This window comes from Centruroides vittatus, unplaced genomic scaffold (assembly GCF_030686945.1).
Source record: "Centruroides vittatus isolate TY-2023 unplaced genomic scaffold, ASM3068694v2 scaffold_3315, whole genome shotgun sequence".
Classification (NCBI taxonomy): domain Eukaryota; kingdom Metazoa; phylum Arthropoda; class Arachnida; order Scorpiones; family Buthidae; genus Centruroides; species Centruroides vittatus.
The window spans coordinates 3,219,538-3,232,819 of record NW_027122703.1 but is presented as its reverse complement, the minus strand read 5'-3'; the positions used below and the strand labels follow the sequence as shown (position 1 = coordinate 3,232,819).

At 31.9% G+C, this 13,282-nt stretch overlaps 1 protein-coding gene across 4 annotated transcripts in view; it reads left to right on the top strand.

The window, feature by feature from the left end:
* Positions 1 to 12,591, top strand: part of LOC136988485 (cytochrome P450 3A8-like) — a 49,055-nt gene extending 36,464 nt beyond the window's left edge. For 2 of the 4 annotated variants that reach the window (XM_067286352.1, XM_067286353.1), the window contains 8 exons: positions 2,978 to 3,120; positions 3,195 to 3,310; positions 3,433 to 3,526; positions 7,894 to 8,054; positions 8,123 to 8,211; positions 8,286 to 8,429; positions 12,173 to 12,335; positions 12,418 to 12,589. In XM_067286352.1, coding sequence (XP_067142453.1) covers positions 2,978 to 3,120; positions 3,195 to 3,310; positions 3,433 to 3,526; positions 7,894 to 8,054; positions 8,123 to 8,211; positions 8,286 to 8,429; positions 12,173 to 12,335; positions 12,418 to 12,495 — 988 coding nt within the window. In that variant the 3' untranslated portion in view covers positions 12,496 to 12,589. Of the gene's footprint in view, positions 1 to 2,977; positions 3,121 to 3,194; positions 3,311 to 3,432; positions 3,527 to 7,893; positions 8,055 to 8,122; positions 8,212 to 8,285; positions 8,430 to 12,172; positions 12,336 to 12,417 lie in introns of all 4 variants that reach the window. The other 2 variants (XM_067286349.1, XM_067286351.1) reach the window with 2 other exon arrangements.
* The last annotated feature ends 691 nt before the right edge of the window (positions 12,592 to 13,282 follow it).

Sequence of the window (13,282 nt, the reverse complement as noted above, 5' to 3'; positions counted from 1 at the left end):
TCGAGCATGCCGAAACACAAAACAAGTTTTCTCAATCTACCATGATAAGAGGCACTATGAATGTCACAGGACATGGACGAATAAACGTTATTAAAACAACTGTGAACACTTAGCGGTATATAGAAATTTTGAAACACTTTTTACTTCTGCGCATTGCAGATTAGTTTGAAAATGAAAATCATTTGGTTTTATCAAGATGATAAAACAAAATGATAATCTGGTCCTCATAGGAGGGCGTAGGTTCGAACCCACTCCTGAGATGTGAGAGTCCGAATTGAGTAATAAAAACAAATTTTAATATTTAATAATATTTTATTATTTTCTCTTAATTTTCGAACTTGGTTGAAAATCCGAACGGAGGATGACTATATTTCCTTCCCTAAAGTTGTTTCTTCTCCCCACGGAACTCAAGACTTAGTCGGAAGGAACTAAATACAAAATTCGGTAATTGGTAAAAAAAAGGTAACGGGATCAGATAGAATAAAAGAGGGAAGGCGCGGGGAAAGGAAGTCGTTTGTCATTCGATCCTAGTCAGGACCCGAAATCCCAGCATAAGCCGAAGAACTTGCCGAGACGTCCAAGCTCCTACTCCGACCTTCTTCGAGCCGAACTACGTTCACAAACCCTCCAAGTAATCCATCGACGAGGTATGATGACCAATTTTATGTAAGCTCTCTCGCGAGACACCCCCGTGTTAGGACGTAGGGTCAAATGATTAATCTCGATGTTAGAATTATATTCGTCCTCTTTGTTAATTAATAAACTTTGTTTTATTGTTTAAATGGTGTCGTTTATTCGAATATCGCTACTGTCTTATCGACGAACCCACTCGCTTCCTCCACTCGACCTGACAAACAATTAAGCCCGACATCTCCGGACAATTAAACGCCAGACCGGAAACCGCCATCCTTGACAGTGGGCAGGTCTCACCGACCTGTTAGCCGAAAAAGGAGGTACGAATTTCTGTTGTCACTAAAGAAACTCTATTATACAGTTTCACGCTCGGAATGGCATCAGCGTTGTTCCATGGACAGCAAACAGCCCCGACGTAAAGTGAGACGGAACTAAAACGAATGACTAGTATGTAATAAGTAAACCAATTTATCAGAGAAGAATTGTATTATGCAACTTGGGTTAACTGGGCAGATACATCTAGACTTTTGCAAACGCCTCATTGACACAATGTTTCAACGAATCGGATATTTTTCCTGTAAACTGCATGATCGGGCTCTTTTTCAAAATTTCCATTTCTTGTTTTTATATATATATATATTTCCTGCTTGTAAAATCAAATCAGCATAATGAAAAAGTGATGTTTATAATCAAAATATTTCTCTTTCATTTCTTGTTATTTATTTTATTGTATAATGACTTGAATTTTTCTAATAAACTTAAAGCTTGTTCGAAAATTCAGTGTGATCAGAAAAGTTTTCCTCAGGTTATGTATATATATATATATACACGTTACTCCGAATTCGGGAATGTTGCTTATTTCGTAAACTACATAAAAAAATTGCGTAATTCGTCACAGGTGCAATTGGTGCCCAGGACGAAGAGGACTTCGAAATGGAACTGACAAAAAATTGTAAAAAATACCGTAATAATATTTTCGTTTATAAAATACATGTCAATTTTCTTGTATATTTTTTGTGTACACAAAAATTATTTATAAACAGTTTCTTAATCATATTCTTTTTATTATTATTTCTGCAAAAAATTTATGGGCGCAAAAATAAGTCTTTGCCAAAGTAGATAAAAAACCAGTTACAACACTAACTCGTGAAATCATCACAAAAAGGCTAATTGCTCCGAATTATCTAAACAAATTCAGTAAATAATACATTTATGTGGATATAGAACTATATACGACTAACTCTAAATTTTGCATTTTTTCAATAAAACATTATTCCTGTTATATTCGACACCATAAACAGGCATAGAAAATTCCAAATAGTTACATAAAATACCGAATTTTTTGGTAGGCAATTAAAAGTTGATCCAATTTTCAAATCTCGTTTTCTGAAAATTACGGTTTCATAGTAAATCGCTTACCCAGGAAATGTTGAATTTTTCAGAAATCAATCGGATAATAACCTTTTTTCATTTTTATTTAATGCAAATTTAAACGATAATATTTAAATTAAAACCAAAAATATGCAGATATTATTGAGTTTGATAAGGTTGTGTCCGAATGGCTGCGTGAAGCTTGCTGCACTAACGAAGTCGGGAATCAGTTGCGATTATGACTTACAGACTTCAATATGAGTTCTGGCAGTCTCCAGATCTTTATCTGGGAATTACGGGTTTCTTAGTGACGTTCTATATTGTGTGGTAGTTACTGTCATCGGTTGAAGAATTTCTGATTGTTTCCATTGGTCTTCTATTGGACCAGTTACTGTGCCTCAGTTTTCTATTGGCCAGACACAATCCACATTTCAAGCCTTATTGCAAGGTAACTTCTGACACAATCTATAACCTGATGTAGGGTTTGAAAATAATTTACTTTCTTTCTTTGTATATTCCTAAGCATAAAAGTTTGTAAACTCGAGTAGCCATTCCTGTTTCAAAATCAAGGAAAGTCCTTAAAGTTTAATGCTGTTAAAATGTTAAATTTAATGTTTACTTAAATATTGTGGCATTTCGTATTGATATAGAAGATACATATTTATTTATCATATATACAAAAATAAACCGTAGCATGTACAGTACTGTACCGTCACTGCAACTAACGAATCTGTACGTAAAATATATGTTTACAAAACAGTGTTCAGGTTATCGGTATTGTAAAACACTTGGGGTCAGATTGGAATTCCTCTCATATAGTAGTAAATATATTACTCTCAAATCATTCATTCCTTTTTATAATCGCGTTTTTTTTTTAAATTTCGTAATATAGACTATAATACATTTCTCATAAAATAAAGCTAAGTGTTCATGTCCAATAAATAATAATGTTTAATTTTTGTATTTTTTCTAGGTATTTTAATGTTTTCATTATGGATTCAATTTCCAGATGTGCTTTCAATATGGTCATTGATAGTCACGATTATGTTAAAAATCCTTTTGTTAATGCCGTCGCCAATATATTTTCATCAGTTCCATGGAGAAATTTGATGTTAGGTAAATCTTTAAGCATATGGATTGTATTAACATCAATATGTAGTGTATAATAATGAAAAATACAAATTTTATAGCAATATTTCCAAAATTAAGCGAGTTACTGAAATTGTCCGTTGCTGATACAAAATCCACTTCATTCTTATATAAAACAGTACTCGAAATTCTGGAAAAACGCAAAATGCATGAAAACGTAATATTTACATTATATATATATTTTTATAATTCTTTATATAATTTTTACATTATTATTATTATTATTATTATTATTTGAAATATATTTATAAATAAAAAAACTGAATTTATTTTATATAGGAAAAATATGATGATTTTCTTCAATGGATGTTAGAAAGTTCAGGTTCTGAAAACATAGATGAAAAATCTAATTACGATACTTCTAAAAACAAATGTAAGTTCACTTTATGAGTTGATAAAAATTAAACTGGAAGAACTTGTCTCATTTTAATATTGTAGAGTAATCCAAAAGTGTAGAAGTTCCGATATACTGTAAAACAAAAGCGTATTGGCAAACAGTAAACAAATGTCTCGACACCTGGTATGGGAAGGAAAAAACCAGTTAGTCTCTGGCGTCAACACGGCGGCCATCTAAAAATTCGTCATTTTAATTCGAAGTTTTATAATGAGAAGGTGGACGTAACCATAAAAAAATGGTGTACATTTCTCCACAAAAATAATAGTATCCTTAACTTTAACGTACCCTTATACTACGTTCGCACACAATCCACGACTCATTTCGATCTCGATTTACCTACAATCTGGATTGTGACTGTCGCTAGTGGAACGTCGTGCTGTTCGCACAGCCAGTCCGCTTGAGAATAACCCGGCTATTACACGCGATGACAAAACTGACATAACTACGCGGTAATTCACAAACACCAACAAACAAAATGGAAGTTTTGGTTAGAAATAAATACAGTACTTTTTCTTGCCATTTATCTAATAATAGACAGATGTCATCGTCTCTCCAAATACGGTATCTTTTTTATTTCTCTGTCGATAGCCCGACACATCTTCCGCCGCCATCTTGTATTTTCTCGCACGCGTGGGATTGTGGGATCTCTCTTATGACTGGATCTAGTTTCAAGAACTCTCTTGACTCAATTGCGATTGAACCTCGTTTCAGTCGAGATTGAAACGGTCGAGGGAGGTCGCACCAAGGCATAGTCGCCGACCTTAGTCACAATTTAGATTGAAATGCTCGGTGCGAACGAGGTATTACTCATTATCAAGGTTTAAATGATTTTATGTGCATTTGCAAAAATGGTGTTCTCATAACTGTAAACTACCGAAATCTATTGTTTTATCAACATCAACATTTACAATAACCACAAAGTTCACAGTATATGTTCGATGCGCTATTCACCATATTGGAGTGTTAAGATCATCTTCCTCGCCCATTTCTGATATACATTGGCCAAAAATTAAATATAATCCAGGTAAAGCCTTGGATTATATTATTCCGGACGTAAACGCCACAATTATTGTTTATGCCATAAATGGCGAACCTATGCCATGCGTGCCCAAAATGGCATCTGAGGAGAAATTATTTCACACGTAACCTATACGATTTCGTTTAATTTTACTCTTAAATTTCAGTTTATCATTACGGTTTTATATTCATTTCAATAAGCATGTTTTTCTCAATCACCTTCTTTACATTTATTCTAATTATAGAATGTTCATTAAATTTAATTCAAAATCGTTATTTCACGTGTAAAACTGGCATGCAACAGTTTTTAAAATAATTGTGCCTACTATATGGCACACGGACTCAGAAACGTTCGCTATCCTTTGCCTATGCCGATGATCTTAAAATTATGAATTCCTACTAGAAAGTTCTTGAAGAAGACTTGAATATTTTAGCGAAGTCTCTCGAGTCGTTTAACCTGAAAATGATTCTAAACAAATCTATGGAGATATGTTACTGTTAAGAGACTCTATTTGCCATCTTTTCCATTAAGTAGCTATGTTCATTCTTATAAAAATTAACATTTCATATTGATAAACTAGTTAAAAACCAGATAATTAGTAAGAGACTGTTTTCATTTCATTTTCTTATTCTCTGTCCTACAATCTTCTTTTATAAAATTAAAATTTCTAATTTTTGATGGATTATTGTCTGCCTATTTGGATAATGCACCATTCTTACAAAAGCATTCAAAAAAGACATCTTTTATTTAATAAATTAGGTCACTTTCTCCGTATACAGATTTTTTGAAATGGTTCTAGTGAGGTTTAGTTTTCAATAGTTTCAATTGCATATTGATTACTTCCAACCATACTGAAGTTAAACTATGGAAACCTCAATAGTACCACTTTACAGAAACAATAATTATTTATTTTACAATTATTTTGTAAATACAAGAGGAATTTTTATATTTAACACACTCAAACAATTAAATACAGATTCTTAAAATTACAAATTAAAAGCCATGAATGATTTTCTAAATGTAATAAATTCGAAATATTTTTCTTTAATTCTGTATTGTGCATTATTATAACGAAAAGTTTATAACACTATAAAATTCAAAATTACAACTTTACTTCGTTTTTGGATACTCTTCATTTTACTGTGCATCTACTGCTGAACTTTCTATTAGTTCCATGGTTAGAGACATATTACTAATATTAAATTATTCCCTAAAATGTTAATCTGAATTTTACTATCGTTTACAGACGAAAATTTAGAATATTTGATGCTAGATGAGAGAGTAAAATAAACATTTCTGTAAAAAAAATACTTAATAAGTGAAGTTGTACATTACCTAACTCTGTAACATTGCATAATGAGATTTCTTCAATAAGTGATAATGAAATGATTAATATTTATAATAGCTTTTGTTTTTATCCTTTTAAAATTTTACAATTTCAGTATTATACTGTGTATTATTTCTTTTTATCGATTTTATTGAGATGTATTTTAGATATATATACAGCAAGACCCCGCTTAAGGCGGGGAGTACGTTCCTAGTCGACAAAGCGCTAAACGAAACAGCGACAGAAAAGGTCATTTTAACACAGAGTAAATAGGAAAATGGAAACACGCGACCAAAAGTAGATAGATTTTATTTTAATTTTAAGTTATTTTTATATTAATTTGCATAATAATATAAGTTAAATAACACTTAAACATATGCACACAAAAATGTAAAGTTCATTTTTTGTGATGAAGGTCTTGGCTCTTCTGAAATTCTTGTTTTTTGCGATAAAGTCGTGTAGTTTCATTTGTCGCTCTCTTTCTTTCCTTAAAGCAAATGTCGGTAGCAGAAGATCGCATCCAAAACGTCTCGTCTCTCCTTTCAAAATCTGGATCATTCGATCAACGATTTCGGTTATCGTTACCAAACTTTTACTGAGGAAATCTGTAGAGAAATTTTTTGGGTTCTTCGTTTTCAGAATAACTTTTTTTCAGTTCTACACGAATTCCTTGTTCTGCTAGTTCTTGAAGGTCGTCGTTGGTAAGGCTATCACCAGAAACTTGCAGTAACTCCTCAATATCTTGCTCGTCTTCATTTCTTAGTCCTACTGTATCGATTAGGTTGAGATTGGTCAACCTAACAATACAGCAATAGGCTCTTCTCGTTGAGAATTCTTGGATACTTTCATCCATAACTTCTTCTACATCCCGTTTATGCATTCATCAGTTAATTCTTGCCAAGCGAAGTCGATATTCTATGGCATCCATGAGGTTTACAGTAGAGCATCGATTATCCAACCCCGATCAACCGTCACATCGGTTAACCGACCGCGTTCTAGTCGGCAAATTCAAATGTCCGCTAGTGGTGTGCGCTACAATATTTGGCTATGTCTTGGCTACTTTAATATTATTTTTGTTAAATTTTTGCGTGTTTTAGCTGGCAACACTGGCTCGACCATAAAAGGAGGCCATTTTGAAACCATGAAAGGCCATTTTGAGCCATGAAAGGAGGCCATAAAAGGAGGCGTATTTAAACGAGGCTGAATTTTTCTATTTTCTTTATTTTTGTATTTATTTTGTGCAAAATAAAGAAATAACTTTTAACGATGCAATAGCGACGATTATTATTTAAAAAAAAAATTTGTTAGGCTTAACATCGATGAAAATTCAACGCGAAGAAGGTTAATAGCGATATACTAATATACTATACTAATAATGTATTTTTTCATACTTTTCGGTTATCCGTTTTTTCAGTTATCCGACCAACCCCAGTCCCCAATTGAGTCGGATAATCGATGCTCTACTGTATGTGTTTCCCAAAATTACACTAAACAAACATAGATTTTAAGGAAAGTACAGCGCTACGACGAATTGACACCTTTTGCTTATTGGTTAGTGTTTGGGAATAATCGTATTATATACGAATCAATGAATATATATTAATAATTTATTTTATTTTTTATCTTAATTACATGGAATACAAGTCAAAGTATATTCAAATTAAAAAAACATGAAAATGGCTGCCTTCCGTAATTAAAATTTTTACATATTTCTACGAGAGTTTTCAATAGTTATTAAAAGATATTATATAGTTTTTCAATTTATCATTTCTAAAATTATTAATTAATCATTTAATTTATGTTGTACACTAAATTCTAGTAATTTTATTAATAATGTATTAAAAAGGTAGACAAGTTCAGCTAGATGGATAACCCAATTTTGTTCTGGAAATTATTTTCTAGAAGTATAGAATTGTTTCTGAAACTAATATAAAATCTGCAATAAAATTTAAAACTCATAATATTTATATTTTTATAAAATCATTGTAAAAATATTAGATGTGACCCGCGACGAAATTATCTCCCAGTGCATTTTGTTTTTTATTGTCGGATTCGTCACAACTGCTGCCAATGTTAACTTTATCGTATACAGTTTAGCATTGAATCCCGAATGCCAAGAAAAGTTAGCAAAAGAATTACAAGAAAAACTTCAAAACAAGGTTGGTTTTCCTTTTTTCTAAATATAAAACTTAACTTGAATGTGAATATTTGTAATATATTTTAATAGGAAGAACTACAATACGAAGACGTTCAGAATTTATCTTACTTAGATGCAGTCATTTCTGAAACATTGAGATATTACTCCCCAGTTCCAAAGTAAATACTTCTTATTTTTCAAATAAATAAAAGTAAGTATATTATCATTTTCAACTTTACATTTTATTTTGTAGAGTTATTCGCATGGGACACGAAGATTATCATTTAGAAGGAACGGATATTGTTGTTCCTAAAAATATCATGATCGGAATACCGATTTATGCGATTCATCAGGATGAAGAATGGTTTCCGAATCCCAAAAAGTTTGATCCTGAAAGGTAATTATTATTATGCTTTATTAAGAAAACAAATTATTGTCTTTTTTGACATACCTCAAAAATAATACATAATTATTTATAAAATTCTTAACGTTACATATTAAAATATATGTTTTAGATAACGTTAATTGTTATAGAATACAGAAACTTAATGCTATCAAATAAGACTTATTATATTAGGTAGTGAAATATTACATTTAAATATTATTTCCTTCGAGACGTATACATAGAAACAAGAATGTTAAAGTATTTTACAGTTTTTTTCTATTCTATAAGGATTTTTTTCTCAAATAAATTTTTTATATACGGTGACATCTCGTTCATCGAACGCTTCTGAGTTCGAATGCTAAATTTGTCAAAAATTCGCTTCGGAGTTCGAACTACCGGCTCAGTCAAAAAATAAATGCGAAGTATAAATGCAATTTGTTGTGCGCCCAAGTCGTCTTTCGCTCTCTCTTTTGCATTAAGCTTGTGTTTTTCGGTGTTCGTTGCTTTATTTTTGTTGTGTTCGATTACATATATATTGTATGTTATTCGTCGATTTTTAGCCATTTCTTCCTGCAATTTTTATTCATTTTTGTATTTTTTTAACAATTGTGTTAAGTATAAACATGTCTACATGCTATCTTAAATGAGAGTATTTGACTCAAATATGCCGTGAAAATTTGAAAGCATTTTTCTATAGTACGGATGCATCTTATAAGCTGAGACTGTTCTGATGCATTTCGAGTAAACTACATTTAATGTTACATCTGTAACATTTAAAATAGTATTAATCGTATACTTTATATTAATATCGATTACAATCTAAGACCACGCACGACACTGGAATGGTGCCAATCTATCCTAAAATTTTTCATTTACCCTGAAATAATTTATTCAAGTCTCCCTATTCTGATTACTATTGAAAGTTTCTTTAAACGTAATTGAATACACGTTTTCACTAAATTTTTTTCCGCTTATCTTTCTTACTGTAAATCGATCACAATATTTTAAAAATTAGTTTGTTTGACGATTTACTAGTTCACAGAAACAATGTTCTGTCCCATCTTCGCCCTTCCAGAATAAAAATCCTAGCGCAGTTATTGTCTATGACGAATATTTTTGATGTGAATAATGAACTTACTCTTATGTCAATGATTTGATTTAAATAGTAACTGTTATTTACGTGTCAAAAATCAAGGTTGCCAAATTGTGCTGAAATGCAAATATTTATGTTATGATTTGGAATTAAATTCAAGATGTAAAATATCAATAGATGAAAATCTGTCCAAAAATAAACAACCCGCAACCCCAAGAAATAAGGTATGATTTACAGTTAAAGTAGATCAACTGGGTGCGAAATTCGGGAAACCCTGGCCCAGAGAGAAACGGCAAGTTCAATAGTGGCTGACATTGGTCGCACATTAACCCATGCCGACTTGAGCGCGAAACTTGTATACGAGGAATTGACGAAGGGAATAATAATTAATTTATGCAACAGTAAAAATCAATAACTAAGAAATATAACATTTTATTGTTTTTGATATAGTAGTTGTCTGTAACATCCAATTGTAAGATTGAAAATTATTGTGCATATTTTCTCTTCAATGTTTCTTTTTTTTAGCTCTGGATATAGCTTTTGATGGCCTTGCACAAAACTCCTTTTGTTCTTCATCCACACTTAATAATCAGTGAAACCCTTGCAATAATTTAACAACCCTTTCAGCAGAGTCATTTATAGCTTTTAACTGTCCTTTGGGATCTAAATACAAAGTGTTGTTTCGCACGTTAAAGGATACTCCTGGAGAAAACTTGTATCCATTTGTAGACGAGAAAAGAATCCTGTACTTTGAATTGATACAAAGTCATCAACTTTCTCCTTTAAAATGAGAAACAAATCGATGAGACAAGGCAAATAAAAGTATGTTACTACAGTAAAAAGAAATTAAACTTGCCAAATCGTTTTCTATCCTTCACTCATAAGAATAAATTTCCTCCTCATACATCGATGTTCTCTGCCCAAATGGACCAACAGTTTACTTTTGGTTTGAAGGTCAGCGTCATCATCAAAGAGATAGAACTGCCAGTTCTTCGCGTAAATACCACAAGTGCTGGCTATGTTCCTTTAAAACTGCCGAAGAAATGGTTATATTTATTACTTCATAAGATTTTAACGACTTCAAGAAGCAGAGATCTTGATTACGGGCTTTTTCAGTTGCACTACATTTAAGCCACGGTTTAACATAACTGTTACAACAAACAGAGAAATGTTACGTAAAGTTTCTTCTTCTCTCATGAATATTTTAAATACTGAGTTATGAGAAACATTTTTAGGGAATAAATTGCTCTTGTCAATTGTGCACAGCCTCTCGCCTTTTCGAAAAGATCACGCACTCACAAACTACAAGATTTGCAATCTCACTTATAGTTTGCTTAACCTCTCGTATATTGTAAAATAAAACGGTTTGCACTTGTCTATTTAACGGCAATATCCTTTCTGTTATTTGGTGTTTCATGTTCTATATCAAAAACACACTATCCTTCGGATTAAAGGCGCGCAAATACATCTAAAACAGCCGGAAAACCGAACATAAACTGACAGTGCTCCATGTGTAATACCCAGTCCAGGCCTGAGTGAAGCGCGGCACACCCAGATTTGTTTTTGACACATTGACGCTCAAGTCGGCACGGGTTAACATTCACTGATCGCCGAGAAATTAAATATGGACATGCTTTAAAGTAAAAAGAAAAAAAAGGGTGGGTGGGCGTTCAATTATTTTGAAGTCGAAAAATAAGGGGCACTCTACTATACCGTATATAAATCGTATGGCTCATTCACCGTTAGTAGCCAATTCAAACACTTTCTCGTGCGACACGTGTAACTTAAGCTTATATGAAACTACCATACAAATTACTTTGTTTTCTTTTGTGAAAATAGTACATTATTTGTCAATACAAGAAAAGAATTTAACATTCTATATCATCCTTTTCACACAAGACTTAAAGATAGTAATTTAGCAAAGCGAGCACTTGGATCAAATCAAATTCAATGTTAGGTACTGTACCCAAAACGATCAAAACACTTGATTCTCAATATAATTAAAAATAATTAAATTACAAAATCGAAAGAAGTAAAGCCGATTGGAATCGATGTGCAATGTACAAAAAATGGCGGTATAAAATATGTAGAATGTATATAACAAAGTATAATTAGCGTGGAAAATATAAAAAATGCAAAATTATGAGTAAATTAAATATTAAATAAACTAGGCAACTCAGCCTTAGGCATTAGGCAACTCTCCCGGAGGTAAGAAATAGATGCCCAAAACGGGCAAGTGTCATTTTATTGCTCCTATGTTACGTCGAGATTTTATCTAAGTTCGTTCACTTTTATTATATAGGCCTATTTATTTCTTATAGAACCCACTGTTTAGTTATATGCATTCATAAAAACTATGGACGTCTCACCCGGTTTCATCCTGTAGTTCTATTATTAGAAAAATGGTCGTAAATGTGTGTGACGTATCCATTGCGTGGAAAATTATTGTTATTATTTATATTTGTAATTTAATAGAATTGAAAAAAATTAGTAATAATTAAATGGACAAAAAGTAATGTTAACTATAGTTTCATTCAAGGTGACCAAACCTTCATAATCGTCTAAAGCTACTTCAATATTCGTATAGTAAAACATTTATACATATTTTAAGATATTTTATAAATTCAATTATCATATTTCATTGAATATGTTTATTTTTCAGATTTCTTCCAGAAAATAAGAAGTTCATTCGTCCTTATACATATTTTCCCTTTGGATTGGGACCGAGAAGTTGTTTGGGTATGAAATTTAGTCAATTGGAAATGAAATTGTGTCTGGCAAATGTTTATCGCCATTTTCGCCTTTCTCTTTGTGAAGAATCAAAGGTTCGAATATTTAAATTTAACAAAAAAATATTTTTAAATTGATATTTTGATTTGTTTTAATAATTCTATATTCTTTTTAAAGTTGGTGATGGATTTCAATTCTGGTTTCGAAGTCCACAGTCCTAAAGAAGCCATTTTAAAAATCGAACGCAGAAATTAAAATACTCAACGCTTAATTTGTAACAATGTGCTTCTATTAATAAAAATGGTTAATGTTACCTATGGTTTCAAAATGGCGGCTCGTCTACGATTCTAGCAAATAGAAGAAAGGAAACAGTGGGGACACACGTTCTAACCTAACCTAACCTATTCTAATAAATTACCATAATTACCAACAAAATTATTAGAATAGGTTACAACGTGCGTCCCCACTGTTTCCTTTCTTCTATTTGCTAGAATCAGAGACGAGCTGCCATTTTGGAACCATAGGTAACATTAGCCATAAAAATTTTAATGTTACTACGCATTTATGTATTTTTGTTTAAAAAATAACAATAATAAATGAAAAAGTTTCGTTTGTTTAATTTATGTAATGCGAGTTTCGTACAATAGCTTTATGAAACACTGTGTACCATAAGTGCAGGGCCGGATTAACCCACTTTGGGACCCAAGTCATTTTCCTCTTACCGGACCCCTCCCTCTCCCACAAGAAAAAATATAAGAACACATTTTCTTTATATTTTAGAATTCACAATAACCATATAAAAAGTAATATATTTTTGTTTATTTGTTTATTATATACAGTTGTGCAACAGAAAAGTAAACTATCTTATTTACAAGTCTTTTCAAAATAGACAGTTTGACAGGGCCCTTCAAAAAACCGGGCCCTAGACATTTGTCTCATTTGTCTATGCGATGATCAAGCCCTGCATATAACCTCTGCACAGGGACAAATGGGGCAACTGACCTTCTCTAGGATCAAATTCTACAAATTATAAAAGTGATTG